We start from the raw sequence: 16,631 nt of genomic DNA, 5'->3' as shown, positions 1-16,631 counted from the left end.
CGATTGGTTAACTGACTGTATTCAGTCAGAAAATTGCATTTTTTTTTTTTTGCTTCAGCCCTAGTAGTTGCAGCCTGTGAGTCTGTGACCCATCCAGCAACGGTACGGAAGCATTAATACTTTCGGGAACCGATGGGTAACGGTGAAATCATCTTACTCGCAAAATAATTTATTGCCAAATAGTGAAGTCTTGAAACTTGGCAACTGACTTCTATAAATTGATGTTAAAATCATCACAAATTCTTGTTTAAGACGGGCATATCTATCTCAAGCAAGCGTCTTTCATAAGTGTACTTGTGTCGAACGACATGTTTTACAATTAGGCCCGCATAAAACTACTTTTACATGAAAAATGAGTAGAAATGTAAGCATAACTTTTGTAACCTGATCCAAAAGAGAGAAGAGGCCACGCAAAACTGGCTACAGTTACAACAGGCATGATCCGCAACTCCATTCTCCCAAAACTGTGAAGGCAGTTGTTGAAGCAAGGCCGCCGAAATCTATTTGTCCCTCCAAGAATATCCGACTGCAACCTCTTGTCAGTTGAAGTGATTAGAGCCCCTTTCAACAAGTCCATTACTTACAGTCTTTTCCATTAGAAGCGAACTCAAGTCGAATACTAGCGGAGTTACAAGGTCTTTTGACATCTAAAAGGAAGGAAAATCAAATAATCAGAAAGCTGAACATCAACGAGGGGGGCGACATTACCCCAGTGTCTCAACTCTCAAGTGCTCCTACAAATTCTAGGGCCGGCGAGTGTGTTTTGGATATACGTGGACGACAATAAAAGTCAAAAGATGTACACCAGGAACATTTTGAAAAAACCCCTAGAAAGTCTCATATTGGTTTATCATTGCCAAGTAGGCTGTTTAGAGATTACTTGTGCGTAAAGTAAACGAGACTAAGCATGGCTCAAAACAGTAGTAATCCAATGCCTACATATAGTTTGAAAAAAGCAATCTGAATTGATTTGTTTTCAAAGCAAATGGCTAAGCTGAAAACAATTTACTAGCATACATGGAAAATTACCTTATTCCGCAGCAATAGAAATTTCACCAGTCATGTTCTTGAACCTTTCTACAGCAATTCCAACATTATGACGTTGTTCAATGTTCATGTTGACCATCTCTGAAGACTGTTTCAAACAAACAGCGGAAGCAATTAATATATATAAACTGCCAAGATATGCAACAGCACAAGATATGCAACAAAACATATCACATCCTTCTACCGACTGTTTGCAATCAAAAGAATTGTATTCGCACAATTAATTTATTTGCAAAAAGGAAAGGTCAAACCTCCGGAAGGACTAAAATTATCTGATCTTTTTATTTCCGCAAATTCTTATGTCAGACGGGCTGTTTTCCCGTCTGAAATAAGACGGATAAAATGTTGCCATTTTTTAAGAGTGTACCATTTAATCCACAAAATGTTATAACTAGAGGTGTCACATTTTACCCTGAAAATGATGTGAAAAATAATGGTAACATGTTATCAGAAAATAACAACATTTTATTGTAAAATGGCAACATGTTGTTCGTCTTATTTCAGACGGGAAACAGCCGTCTGAAGCAAGACGCGCTGTTTTATTTCCCATCTAAACATATACTTCCAATTCCATTTTGACAGATATAAGTCCTCTCTCCCTCCTTTCTCATATTAATAACCTGCTTCGATCACCAATAGTCTTTCCTAACCCGCCCAATCCCGACAAGTAACACTAGCTTTTCCGTCAACTAGTACTGGAGCTACCCAGTTAAATTTTTCATCACCATGTTATCTGCATTTCCTGATGTTAATTGAACTTATCATATAGTATAAACTTTATTGGATAGAATTTGAATTGTGCTTCTCTTTGGAAGCATCATATGTTTGAGCGTTCTTGACGCCACCACAAGACTTCAACAATAACCTACTAGTCCATAAGAAGATAAACTAAGAAATTCAGAAAAAAAAAAAAAGATCCCTGGTAGCCCATCTCTTCCGAACAATGTGATAAGATTTGAATTTGATTAATTCAAGTATCACTTCCAATATTAATTCTAAGAGTACAGCTATAACATATAAAGTAACGAGAGAATCATGTTATAAGATATCAACATACCTGCGTCAACAACAATTCCCGTAAAATGTTATCAATCTCTGCTTTGCATGATGAAAGAGTTCTTTGCATTTTAGAATCCGTGGACAGCATTGAAAAGAAGGAAACAACTGCCTTTATCTTTCTTGGATAGTCTTGTGTCAGATTAGTACCAATTAAGAAAGGTAATTCGCAAGATTCCGCAACAAATGATCTCACTTTGTTAAGCAGATGTTTCATTAGTACGAGGCTTCTGTCGAACAAATGAAAGCAAGGCACGAGATAATAGCGACCCGTGCATGAGCTTCTACCTTCTTGTTCCTTTTCCTTGTCCGGATACAACTGCATCAGGGAGGAGGAAACTCAGTTAACTCGTATACAATAGTCAGCGTCAATAAAACACAGCAAGCTTTGAGCCCTATACAGAACAAAGAAAGGCCATAAATCACAGGAAGCCAATACAAGCTGCTGTGAATAGCCTGTCATTGTACAGTAATAATGTTAACACTTGACTATCCACGAAATGGGAAAGGGAATGAAACTCCTTTCCACTACTGGTGTTTGTTTGAAACTTTTTGTTTCCCTTTCCTCCATTTCCATAATAGGTTTACCCCAAATCTCTCTAAATTTGATTCCCCCCAAGGGTTTCCCAAACCCTTTCCCTACAATCTCCATACACCACTACTTAACCACCTACACTAGCCATCAACAATTACCATCCACACCCACCATCACCTATCACGCCGGCATCATTACAGGCATTGTCACCGGTGCGCAAATCCCTCTGTTGTTGATGCGACCATTCTGGGCCATCTTTACCCTATTCGAATGCCGCCACTAGCCCGTACAAACCCCCATACACAAAGCCCAACCACCACCTCCACTCAATAAAATCACCCCCCAACCTCTGAAACCTCCTTTCCCACCTTTCAAAACACCAGATCTGGTGGGAGGTTGTTGCTAGACAACACGCTACATACTCCATATAAAGCAGATTCTTCAGAGTAAGATATTTCAAATAATACAGTTTTCCCACTGAGAGAGAGACCTTTAAATACCCAGATATTACAAATCGGATGAGATTAGGAAGAAAGGTAGCCAAGTTGTCTTCTTTTGGCCATCTAGGCTTTCTCGCACCACTGTATTTCACTGATACCAGCTCCATTCATTACACTGGCATGTGGCTGTAGAGATAGCCGGCAATGTGAAGGGTGTTGCCTGCGTCGGAGTCAACCACGGGTGGAAAGTGGTGGTGGTAGGTGGTGTTGGGTGATAGTGGTGGTGGATGTTGGTGGTCATAGGAGTGGAGGATGGTTGAGGTTAAGGATTCCCTTTTTCTTTTAATTTCAAACCAACACGAGGAGATAAGGCCATAAGGGTAATCCCTTTCCTTTCTCCTCGAATCCCTTTTCTATGCTTGAACCTCCCAAAGGCTTTGAGATCAATCTCTTATCTCTAGCTGTTGAACTGAGGATACAGGTGGTTCTCCATAATGTGAACCAACTAGTAAACACATGCCAACACCACACAAGCAATCAAAATCATCACTAATTAGACACTGGCAAATACATAACTCCAAGAACGTTTATCCATTGAGGCAAAGAACCAAAGAATAAACGGCATTCCAAGGAAGGGGAAAAATGCAAGCAAAACAGCGAAGATACACTTACAAGAGCAACATTGAGCATGTAACTTAGAACTATGTCGCCAAGCTTGACAATGCTCTCCTCTGAAAGTTTTGAAGGTTTGGAGTCCAATGCTACAAGTACTCTCATCATAGCACAAGCGTTCTCCAGAGGCAAATTCTGTGACTGAGGAATACAGAAACAGTTGCTGTTAAGAGGATGTTGAACTCTTAAAGTCAAACAGTTGCGTATACATATGGGGATATTCACAATGTACAAGCTTTTTCACGAGCCCCCCCTACTATGGGCTGACGGCTGCTAGAGAGGCAGAGAGCAAACATGATGACTACGGGAAAGAGGAGGATAAGACAGTAACTCACCAAAATATCCATCACAAAATTCTCTGACATCTGAAGAAGTAATGACTGATCTCCCATCTGGAGCAAGGAAGTCAAGATAACACCAGTGATATATCTAAATGTCCTTGCAGAAGAAGACACTGCCCCTTTCTCCTCTGTGGTACACCCTTCCTCTGCAAAGAAAATCCAATACATATATTATTCAAGGACAACCTAGACGGAGAGGAACCATGTCTCAAAAAAAAAAAAAAAAAAAAACACCCAAGTAAATCCATGAGGACTTCTTCAGAATGTCATGCTAACGGATTACCAAAAACTAGCATTCATTTCATTAGTCCGTAAACGTAATGCTATACAAAGATGGCCAAAATACTCTTCAATTACTGAAAGCCTATTCAGTACTTGGCATAGTGCTGGAAAAGAATATTCTACTCGTGGAAAGTTGATTGTGCTTTGCAATTAGATTAAATTGAAATCCTAGACTGGCATTTAGATATTAGAAACATGCTGCCCAACCGAGATGATATTTGATCTTGGATAAAAGGAGTCCCATGTTTATTGTCAGTTATGACTGTGTTCTTCATCATACACAGCTCAAAAAATAATTTTTCAAACAGAAGTTCATGTGGTGAAACAGGACCTTACCAATATTTTTTAATGAAAGTAAGATAATTTACTAAAGAACACCAAGGGGTGGCACACTTCACCACGGCGATGATCAAGAAGAGAAGGCAATATATTTTCGTACAAATATAAAACACAACATTAAATGAAAAAATTATGCCCCAGCTCAGAACTTCCAACAAAAACATTATTGCCATGCCTCAAAGGCTCCAGCCTATGACAAGACATGGGAGATCAGTTGTACTCATCATTTCCCTAGTATTGAAAAGCACAACTAGGTTGTTTCCGGATTATCCATATGAAAATTGCTAAGACAGTTGACCTACCAGTGGCAACTTTGAATTCAGACAAGAAGGTGATGCAGAAACTGAAGTACTCTGCAATGTCAACACTTCCAGCTCTGTATGATGATTGTACAACTCCAACTATATGTGTTAATATAGACGGCTTCAAAGAATTGGCTGAAACCAATAAAACAAATGAAAAACACCAAACCCCATCAATAAAATAATTTCACAGCAAAGACCTGAAATTCATCCAAATAAGTCTAGCATAAAACAGATGCAACCTTCAGTAAAATATTCCACAGGCCAAAAACAAACAAGAGCTACATGACATGTGAATATAATGCACAGCAACTGATTTATGTTCGCCTTTTAAAGAATTCAGAACCTTTGAAGTACATATGGAGGTGTTTAATTGAGCTACTTACAGGGTGTTCCAATTTACCTCATTAAGAGGAATTGAGCCCCCTTTGTGATTTTTAGCTAGAAGAACTTGTCTTTCAATGGCCCCCTAATTGGAATATGGTATATAATAAGATAAGCAAAAATGGTCCACCAAATTGTTTGTGCTTCTATATTCACTATACCTGTGAAGTACCTGTGGATTGATGAAATTCATGACGTGTTTGCATAATAGACAAAACACATTCAGTGTTTCCATACGAGGGTGAGATTGTGTAAATTCGAAACCCTTCTATGGCTCTATCCCCTCAAAGGCAAAAGCCTTCAAGAAACTAGGGTAATACTGTTTTAGACTAAATTATGAGGAAAAAACAAGAATAACAAATTCATTAAGTTATATGGCTTGATTCTGCAATTATATTATCTGTGCTTATGCATTTTAAATCAAACGCGAAAAGATTATTCGGTCATACCGGTGTTCGTTAAGCTTTTTAAATTGAATTACTTCCTGCCTTCACATTTTTTGTTAATCAAAGGTTCTGGAGTAGTATCAATGACTATTTTAGTGTCTATCTCATGTCTTGTTTGGTTCCGTTGACTTTAGTTTGGGTTCCAATACAAAAAGGAATCACTGATCTCAAGGTTTGCATCCAACTTATATTGGGTTACTTGATTCTACATATTGGTCACCTGATTTGTTCATCTTTGTCAGAACGTTGTACACAAATCTATAGAGAAGCAAAATATTTGGAAGATATTCTACATAAAAGGCAAGGATTGCTTACATAAGCAGCATAAAGCCAGAGAGGAGAGCAAATCTCCTTTCAGAAAATAAAAATAAGAGAGGCAACAAATGCAAATAAATTGACAATCTTCTGGAAGCTGCACAAAAGGACCATAGCATCTTTCACCTGAAATACAGGTAGAACTATCATTAGTAAGCAGCCAATTGAAGGCAGGGGTTGCGTCAGCGCTTAAGATGCAAAAAGGCTTACGGAAAGGACATAAGAAACCTTAGACTTTTGAAAAACTTGCTACTTGACGATAATGCCAGCATCAATTCTAAAATTCCTTTCATAAACTTCTGATTACGGCTAAAGTCAACATTGCTTTCAGATCAGAAACCAATTTAAATTATCAATTTCCCATATGTATCATGCATAGGCCATAGCTGGCTGATTGAAAAGGGCGCCAATGTATTCCTCTTGGTTTAGAATTTGGAATGAACTTAAAATATTTTGAGAAATACTACAATCATCGGTCTGAGAATGCGTAATAACCTCTTTGCAACACCCACCCTTAGCTGACAGGAAATTGTCTCCACTGAGGTCATGTATAACAGGCATTTTGAACTTTGAAGGGCTTTTACAAATTGAAATATACTCCGAAGTTTGATCCCTTTAACTCTGGAAAAATTTTTGTATACAAGAACTTTAATTGTCCCTTCAAAGACATCTAATAAAATTGAAACGACAGAGAGAATAAAATTAATTACATGAGACACCTAATTTACAGCTGTGTTTTCCAGCATTTTAAGATTAAAACACCTAACATAAGAAGTGTATGCAAAATGATTAAACAATCTGGATACTTTGCCTGTTTGCCGCCCGAACGAATTATTTTTCTCACCTCAGATTTTTCTTATTTACGGAACAACAAAATATACTGAACTCTGGCTATGCTACCGTATAATTCAACGGAGTGCACCAAAAATTGTGGACTACCAATTTCTGTATGGAAGTTATTGAAATACTCCATAGCCTCCTTTGACTCGCATTGTTTTTCCGAAATGCAAGCTACTAATACCTAATCACGCTGTCCACATTGAATTGAACCCCCATGGCCATACCTCACTTCACCATTGCTTATGACATCCAAAAAAAAGGGTCCCAAAATTATCTAATTGACCAATTGTGCCCATTGCAATAGTGCCAAGCGCAGAGCAACAACTAGTTTGGGTGGAAACTATCTCAACTCAATTTATTAAAATTAAATGTGTGAACCAATTCACCTTTGTACATTTTAGGAATATCGCCCATAATTCAATGCAAAAGATATAAGAATATTTCCACTTTGTTGCCTGAGGTTCGGCTGATTGCCTGATTCCACATTAGTGACCCGATGTTAGGGATTTTCTCTCTTTTGTGACCTAAAGTGTAAATGTAACGAAAACTTCATTCCAAAAAAAAATCCTTTATAAAGTAGCTTTTTTTTTTGTGAAATTTCACCCTTAATATTTTACTTCAATGCGTATTTTTGCATTTTATATGCTGAAAAATGTCATTAATTTAGATAAAATTTGACTCTTTTAGACCTCAAGTTACACTCAACAACAACAACAACAACAACAACAACAACATCAGAGCCTTAATCCCAAAATGGTTTGGGGAGACCTTAAGTTACACTAATGAGAGATTTTTCAAATCTCACGTCACCAACGTGGGAAATAACTCAAACATCAAATTGCCAAAGTAGAATTAAACCGTAGGGCATCAAGTGGAATTCGCACAACCCTAAGGAACAAAGTGAAAATTTTAAGATATTAACTGTTGGGAACTATTGACATGTACTGGATGTTTGATGCCACGTGGATACAAATAAAACTTCCCAAACAGGAATAAGCAAGTTAGAAAATAGCAAGTCACCTTCATCTGTGCATAAGCAAAAAAATTCTCGAAATTGATCCTGTAGTCTATCATACTCTTCAGCAAGATCATTGTTTCGAAGCCCAATTTGTCCAAGGCGAACAAGAAAACACAGCAACGCCTGTGGAAAGGAGATATAACAAAAAGGATGGAGAAGCAAATATCAAGCTGACAGCACCAGAAAAGGGACATAACATACGCACAAGAATTTTACAATGCAACAATTTATTATATCAAAGGGAAAGTTGTATACATGCAACTTCGATGGATGTCCATTGCCAAATAATTTAAGCAGCAACCCAGTCTCTTCTATCCAAATCTTCTGATAGTCGTGCACATCTAAATCGCTGGAGTCTGAATACAGAATCTCTTCTTCCTGAAATTAGTGAAGGTTACATTAGCACTGCTTACACGGAGACAGTAATTAAATTGTTATAATCCCATTACCACAGGCTACCTGTTTTATGGTACATGTCTGCAAGAATGGTATAACTGAGACACAATACACTCTGATCTGAGTATATTATATGATATATAGATTTTAGCCAACCACATGACTCAATGTGTGCACATCAATTCAGGCTTCAGTGGGGTTGAGCGAACTAGGTCGATTACTTCCCGGTTGACAAAATTACAAGGATAAACCAACTTCTTCAACTTTTACCACTAGACCAAACAGAACAGTCGCTTTATCCTTTCTTACATTGAGGCAAAATTAACGCCTATAAACCTGGCATCAGCCGCATAACATGTAAAGGGTGTCGGGCAACTTAGTATTAGAAACCATAAATGTCCAGCTGACACGTACACAAGTTACAAACAAATCAAACGAAAAAAACATAGACACCAAAGTGAGACAGTTCAAGAACTTACAGAAGCAAGCATTTCTTCCAAAGCTTTTAAGCAAGCCATCTTCATTGACGAGTCAGCATAACTGTTTTTAAATGCAGTTGTGAAAGCCTGCAGTTTTCCATGAATAACATAAACCACATCAGGAGACAAAAACAAAAGTTCATGATCAGACATTTTTAGGGTAGGTACATTACCAATTTATCATTACATCACAAATAGTTCATTGATGTTTTCAAAAGACCAAATTATTTCTCATCAAGTTCCAAATTGACAAGTAGGACATTAGAGGTAAAAGTTGTTGTAGCGTAGTTTATACGATTGTACAAACCTCAACAACATTAATAAAGCATTCTGAAGGCTCTCTGCTAGGGCGAGGTTATATGGGTCAATTTGCAAGGCAGTGGGGACCTACGGTACTCCGACTCTTAACCTTACCAGCGTTTAACAGGTCTCTCAAGAAGGACATGGTATGCTCGTATGGAATCCTTACCCAACACCTTACCAATTGAATGCAAAAAGAAAGGATTGCTTATTTGCATGACAGAAGTACACGAAGAGTTTGGAATATGTCGCATATAGTATGATTTCTCACAATCTTAAAGCTTATGTTTCCTACATCTTTACATTCACTCTTAAATAATTTACTGTTTCGTAATTTTAATCAAATTTATCTTTTGATAGACATGTCCCTCATTACCTATGTCCTCATTTTAATACGAAGTCCACGTTTCTCAAATTTTGAATCATGACTGACGCTTGGATACGTACCCATGTGTAACACTCGTATGAGTCTTACTCGTGTCTGAGTAGCATAGGCGGTGGCCTACTCAACATGAATGTGAGCCATTGTATGTAGGACATTGCAAAAGGAAGTTACCACTCAATATCAAAGGGAAGGTTGTGACAGATGGGTATTCGCCCTCCTTTACTCTGGAACTGATGTTGTACAACTAGAGTTTATTACAGACATTGATGGCACCAGAATAAGCATTCTGGCTAGATGTGTTATTATACTAGAAAATATGAGATACCAAAGTGGTAAGAGAGAAGTTGTCACAAGGCCCACAACCACGAATGAAATGAAAAGGATTTATGCCATATATCAAGAAGAGACACGAGGATGAATAGTAGATGGTAAATACAAAGATAAAAATTGGAAATAGAATAGCAGATCTAATACAAATCCAACTCTGAGATGGTGAGAATGAATGTTAAATCATTCAAAAGTAAAAGTTTGCGAATGTCGGTCACTATTTATAAATCCTATTACCATTCAAAATATCCTTCAATCCTGTTCCCTTGTCAACAACTCCATCCAAGAAGGTTTTCTTCTTTTAGTGCTACAGGCCTAGAAGTCCTCTATTATTCAAAGGGAAAAATATGCGCGGGGAATGACAAACCTGCAAAAGAGCGTGCTTCTGGTTTGAATCTACTGTTGCTATCAGACTTGGAATAAAAGGAACCAGCGGAACTAGATGCTTCTCATTTAATGCCTTATTAGTTAGCTTAACACCACGTACCTGAAGATAAATACAATAATAAATCAACATAAATTTAAAACAAAATGCAAGTACAATTTCAACAAAAAATTCTACTTGAAACGACAAGTGCACCCTTGTAAGAAATGGACCTCTTAAACAAAACGATTAATAGTGCTCATAGAAAAAAATGTCAATGACTTCAGAGCTGTATGCTACAGAAGCAAAAATGTATAAATACTATCAGGGATGAGGCCGGATGATCCACTAATGCTATCATCAAGTCCAGGTAACAAGATCCAGTAACAAGTAAACTAATACAAGATATCTGCGTGGGTTATTGAAACGTTTATTCTGCACAAATTCCCTCCAAGGATTTGGAAATTGCAATGCCTTGAAATTTTAAGAGCATAAAATACATATGCCCGTTTGGCGTTTGCACTCCAACACCAGAAATTTGACGACCAGACATTGGTTATAGAGTATCGAAAAAAAAAACCAGACCTTAGGGAGCACATCCACTACGAATTCCAAGAATTCATCGGGTAAGCCGAGTGAAGGGCAGATCCATTTTCTGAAAGTGAAGTATATTTGGGATATTACTGTATTTAATATAAAATATCTCTGATCATCCTGCCAACCAAAAAGCAAAAGATAGATCAAACAAACAACAGTTCTAAACGTATAATAAAACAATACACGGAATAATATATTATAAGCAAATCCAGAATGGTTACTACCAGAAACAAACCAAACATTTCTAAGACAGAAGGGTTAATACTACGACATTTTACACACACTCGAGTATGGCAGAATGGAAATGGCTAAATTAGTTAGAATGCACCACAAACAAAAATTCACGAATAACTTCAGCATACAATAGAAAAAAGTAGCACACTTGTATTGGAACACTGGTTCCTTTGAGCAAGTAAAGATCAAAACTTTTCAGCACTAAGCCAAGGCTCGACAACTACCACTTTACTTTTATTTAACTGCTAAGAAAAATATTTATATTGAGCATAACTTTTTTCACTTACAGAAAAACTGAAGAGATACAAAGAGAGTAGAGAGCGTAGAGCTAGAAAGTTCAACAATCATCAAAAAGCACCATAATTTCACCAATATTGAAACCATAAATGTGTCACAATCTCGGAAGGGAATACAATTAATCAAGCTCAAGAGGTTCTTGGCAGAAAAAAAAAATCGCGCAATAATCACTAGCACAAGTTATAAAGATGCAACAATTAGGAGGATCAGGAGTTGAAAAGAAATGTAAATACCTTCTCAGAAAGATAATCCATTGGACGTATGGGAAAAATAGCAAATAGATTATCCAACAATGGAGGAGGGAAATCCTGATCCTGCATACTTGTCATTGTAGCAGAGGACATTGGAGACTGAAGACCCTTCTGATACTTGTGGACTCTGTGGACATAGTTCTGAACCACTAAATCTATGCTCTGAAGTATACACAGCATGCAGTCGAATGTATGTGAATCAAGTTCTTGCTGAGAGTGTACTACTGAGACTAGTCCACTGAAGCAGGTGACCAGAAGCTGCAAAAGGTCGCTCAATTTTCCACCAATCTTATCATGTTCTACAAGAATAAGGAGAAGATTCAACTACAAAATTATTGAAAATTTTAAATAGATTTTGGTGAGGATATATTCATTCTTTAAGCAGATAAAGATGTAACCATGTAACTACATAATCCTTAGCTCCTTTTGACATCTGTACCCCCACAAAGCCAAAATCAACAACAAAGCCTTAGTCCCAATATGATTTGGGGGCTAACATGAATCATCATTTGAAATTTGTACCCCCACAAAGCTAAAAATAACTATAACAAACCCTTAGTCTCAATATGATTTGTGGTCGGCTAACATGGATCATCATTTGAAATCGTTTAGGCATGGGTCCAACAATGCAGGAAAAAAAGTTGGTCAAAGGTATTGATAAAAACAAAAATAAAATGAAATAAAATAAAAATTAAAGAAACAAGTTATTCAATATAAAAATAAATGAAAATGTCAAAATAAATTCAGGTGGCAACATGTACAAAAACCTTATAAATTCTCAGCAACAGTTCCGCGATTATGAGATGACAAATTCGTCACCCATAGTTTGCTCTCACAAACATTTTTGGAATAAATGTCGTCCTAATCCAACATTTTTTAAGAGACATCTAGTTTAACATTTCAATATTGCAACTTCGTAGCTAGCCATATAAACTGACATGTGCCAATAGAAAGGACACTCCCATAATAAGCTGAGGCATGCCTAATGCACCATGAGAGCCCTATGTGCAATGACAATTTGAAATCTTGGGTGAGGGTGGAAACTGAAAGAAGTTACCCGTAGAGAAAAGGTGATTATGAAAACCGAACAACAGATGTTAAATATGGGAACGCGACAAAGTGAATAACTTTCAGTCATCTAAAAGAAAATAATTGCACCGTCAAGTTCCATGACTGCGGTCGTTTCTGCGTTGCCTAAACAGAAACTTTACATTACTGACATTTAACAAGTCAAGTGAGGTAATCAAAACCATGACGGCTTGAAATACTCCTTTAAGCAGAAAATGACATCCAGTGCATAGTTAATGGCAAGGTTTTGACTGCTCAACATGATCTCATGAGATGACTGAATAGTACTGATTGCACCAAGTCAAAATACATGCCCTAAAGTTAAGCTGTTCTAAATTGAATGTTGAGTCGGTACATGATAACTGTCAAACACAAAACTCATACACCTTTTTGTTTATAGCAGGTTCCATCACCTTAATAAAATTCAAAATAAAAAAGAAAAAAGCCTATTACTAAAAGCTGAAGAGGCTGAGAAAAAACACAAGAAAACATGTGTAGGTATCAGATTCTGAGCATACCAGTGGAATCATTGGGCACCACCTCCTTGAAAGCATGCAACACTTGTGTCTCGTTTGTTAACTGAAATATACATACATGCATGGATTGAAGACTCAATATCTGAAGACTGAAGCTGAAAAAGGAAACTACAAGAATCGGTCGGGGAATGGGGGAGGGGGTTGGGTAGTTTTGCACATTTGCGAACCAGTCAACTACAGCTAGCAATATGCCTTGAATGCAAAAAGCCCACCAAAATCAGGTATGATATAAAGAGTACAAAATTGACATTAAGTTAATCATAAATATGGACAACGGACATTACCTGTTCAGAAGAATCTGTACCATTTTTATTTGATGGCAACAATGACAAGCAGCGGAGAAGTCCAGCAAGTGCAGTTTTTAGCTTGCTTTTGTCCTCGGTATGGAAATGAATCTTCTTTAGTATATCCATATAGTTTTCTAGAACCTACATTATTTATGGGAAATATAAGATATCATCAAAGCAATAGATGAGAAGGGTCCTCACTAGCAGACAATTTTCTAGAACCAACACTCAGCCAAGAAAGTCCAAAGAAAGGTTAATGGACAAAGAAAAATGAAACCCAAGGTTGCGGTAAAGAGGCTAACAGATAAATGTGTATATTCACAAAGTGCCAGATGAGAGCTCAAACATACAATTTCTACCCAGGGATACAAGAGGCATTACATGAAACAACCACAGCAGTCATTACATGGATATACAGCTGCATGATTCACAATCAAATTCACATCAACAAAAGACAAAATCATATGTACGGTACGGCGGTATGCCAACACTCTCTTTACCGGGGTAGGAGCAGATAAAATATACATACACCATCCAAGGACAATAAAATCAAAGTTTCTTTCAGAAATGAAGGGGGTAAGACTAATCACCATGAAGTTACATTAGCAACTAGTACCAAGTACAACCTTGCAAGACATTTATAGATATGCATTGTCAGCCAAAAAAGCCCTAAGAATACAGAGATCAACAACGGCTACCTTTTCTGCATATGAGGAAAAGGATGAAGGAAAATTCTGAATCACAAGATCAAAGAATTTGAAAGCCATCAACCGGACATCAAGTACCAAGTGCGTCATTGCGTTAAATATATAGGTCATAGCCAGAGATATATGAGCTCCTTGATTATCCTACAAAAAGAAGCAGCCAACAATATAAATATTGTCAATGGTTTCATCCCAGAAGAAAGCAGACAAATTATTGGTACCAGAGACAGCATCAGACATCAGTCGCTAAAACTGTACAGAAATGCCAGCAGGCCCAGCACACACCAACCTAAAATGCTGGCGAACAAGTTCAATAGTTCATAATAAGATACTGCCAATGACCCGATGATAATATCTTCACATTCTCCTATCACTCTTCTATCACTCGCTTCTCTTAATTTAATGAGCCATTAGTTAGCATGCATTTTGACCAGTAAACCAATACTGCCGATGACCCAATGATAATTTATGTTTGCCATCAGATCGAATTTTAATATAAGCACATGCAAATTGGTGGGGGGAGTGCACGAGCAGTCTCCAGCACACACAACGGAGCAAAGAGTGTGCGTGGTTGACTATCTGCATATGGTGTTGAAATTTTACGAGTGTAGGAAACATAACTAGTAACTCATAATAATAGGTGACTGAACATAATTCTAAATTCCAAAACTAGGGCAACCTTGAAATGCATGTAGAACTAAGCATTCATAGATGTCTAGCTAGGACTTGAAAGGGCAGAAAAAATTGCTTTGCTAGTTGCTACTGATGAATAATAAAGCAAAGAGAGAGAAAAAGAAATCACTTAAAAGCTAAGAAAGGGGTCAAGAAGATAAAAGGAAAATACACACCTCTTTGCATCCTGGGAGGATTATTGACTTGAATAGTTGATACAATGTTTCACGGACTACTTTGTCGTCGTCATTGATACGCTCCCGTAACTTCTCTATAATAGCTAGCTTATGGTCCCTGAGCTCTGTTGGATCTTTAAGCAATATCTCCCTAACACCTATCAAAGCATCTGCAAGCAAAACAGACGCTAATTCATCTTCCAGGAACAAAACCATCAAATCACAAAGCTTCACACATAATTAGCTTGCAAGCATCAACCGATTGGCATTCACCTCTGCAATGAGATGAACCTGATATCCTCACTATTCTTGAGCAAAGGTTAAACCTTTACAAACTACATAAACACATAAATGAAAGAATAGCCGCATTAGCATATCCACTAACCTCGGCGAACTTTTACATTGTGATGAGATGTTTGCTGGAGCAGCTCCTTCAATGACTGACCCTTTTTGCTCAAAGCTAAACCCGCCTTATCCGACGCAATACTTTGTTCAGGGAGTATAATAGCTACACATACATAAACCCTGAATCAGTCACAGTCAGTACTACACTACTAGTACCAGTGGCATAACCATGACATAGTTAGGGACGAAAGTTTCAGGGGCCCAATTATTAATCAGAATAACGTACACTAACACAAAAATTGAAAATTTTAACTTCAAAAAACCCTTTTTTTTCGAGGGCAAGCGCCTTGCTAGCCCCCTTAGTTCCGCCACTGAATGGCGAAGAAATTGCACAAAAAACAAATCAACTAAACTACAATTAGAGAAAATAAACACAATATTATAGCAATACCTTTGGATTTAATCTCAGTATTGGTAGTATTTTTGGGAGGTGGCAACTTCCTACCCAACTTCCGTTTATATTTCTGAAATCACAAATTAAAAATCAAACAAATGCCCATTAAAATTCAAGAAATTTCAGGAAATGGGTAACAATTATAATACTCAAATTTGTATGAAAATTAATACCTTGAAATCAACACCGCGGGCTGCTGGCTTTTTTGAAGGAGCTTTTGAACGAACCATGGTGTTAATTGTGAGAAATTAGGTTAATTTAGTGAAAAATTAATGAAAGGAGGGATTTTGGAGAAGGATTAATTTGATTGAATTGGGGTTTAACAGGGTTTTAGACTTTTAGGGTTGCATAAAAGGGAGCGAGTCAGTTACGATGATTAGTTAGAAGAAAGGACGACAATGGTTTATGGTGGTACATCCGGTGACTAACGGACGCCAATTTGTTGGGCTCCTTGAGATTGTGCCTTCTTTTATTAATTTCGAGGCCGTTGTGTGACATATAAAGGCCGTTTATTGATAGTCTCGTTTATTAGACCGGGTTTGTAAAGTAAGAAGAGAGTGAATAATGCATTTTTTTTTTACAAAGATTTGGCTTTTTTTTTTTTTTTTTTTTTTTTTTTTTGATTGGGAAAGAAAACTAGGTTGATCCTCTAGAGTATGACCAACCTATCTCATCCTTTCGAATGAGGGAGGTAAGTTGAAGTCACCGGCTATCAAACCACCTCGAAAGAGTTGGACATGAA

The 16,631-nt window shown here is 37.4% G+C and overlaps 1 protein-coding gene across 1 annotated transcript; it reads right to left on the bottom strand.

The window, feature by feature from the left end:
• Positions 1 to 168: 168 nt before the first annotated feature.
• On the bottom strand, positions 169 to 16,360 carry LOC141594662 (uncharacterized). The gene is made up of 20 exons (XM_074414664.1): positions 16,063 to 16,360; positions 15,887 to 15,959; positions 15,476 to 15,598; positions 15,091 to 15,260; positions 14,237 to 14,386; positions 13,536 to 13,679; positions 13,234 to 13,294; positions 11,630 to 11,946; positions 10,854 to 10,982; positions 10,272 to 10,391; positions 8,893 to 8,979; positions 8,273 to 8,395; positions 8,020 to 8,140; positions 6,160 to 6,285; positions 5,015 to 5,149; positions 4,086 to 4,237; positions 3,751 to 3,891; positions 2,105 to 2,422; positions 1,030 to 1,135; positions 169 to 647 (listed from the first exon to the last, which is right to left on the bottom strand). Exons 1-19 carry the CDS (start codon positions 16,117 to 16,119, stop codon positions 1,031 to 1,033), a joined length of 2,652 nt encoding a protein of 883 aa, XP_074270765.1. The 5' UTR covers positions 16,120 to 16,360; the 3' UTR covers positions 169 to 647; position 1,030.
• Positions 16,361 to 16,631: the final 271 nt, after the last annotated feature.

The sequence above is a fragment of the Silene latifolia genome, chromosome 1 (assembly GCF_048544455.1).
Source record: "Silene latifolia isolate original U9 population chromosome 1, ASM4854445v1, whole genome shotgun sequence".
Lineage (NCBI taxonomy): Eukaryota > Viridiplantae > Streptophyta > Magnoliopsida > Caryophyllales > Caryophyllaceae > Silene > Silene latifolia.
The sequence above is the reverse complement of the archived record's forward strand: the minus strand, read 5'-3'. Positions and strand labels throughout refer to the sequence as shown.

Excerpts from the sequence above, each read along its gene's own strand:
- LOC141594662 (XM_074414664.1), bottom strand. The coding sequence starts at position 16,119 with ATGGTTCGTTCAAAAGCTCCTTCAAAAAAGCCAGCAGCCCGCGGTGTT. Across the intron at positions 15,599-15,886 it reads TACTGAGATTAAATCCAAAG|CTATTATACTCCCTGAACAA; the intron begins GTATTGCTATAA and ends ATGTATGTGTAG. Across the intron at positions 1,136-2,104 it reads GGGAATTGTTGTTGACGCAG|TCTTCAGAGATGGTCAACAT; the intron begins GTATGTTGATAT and ends TGTTTGAAACAG.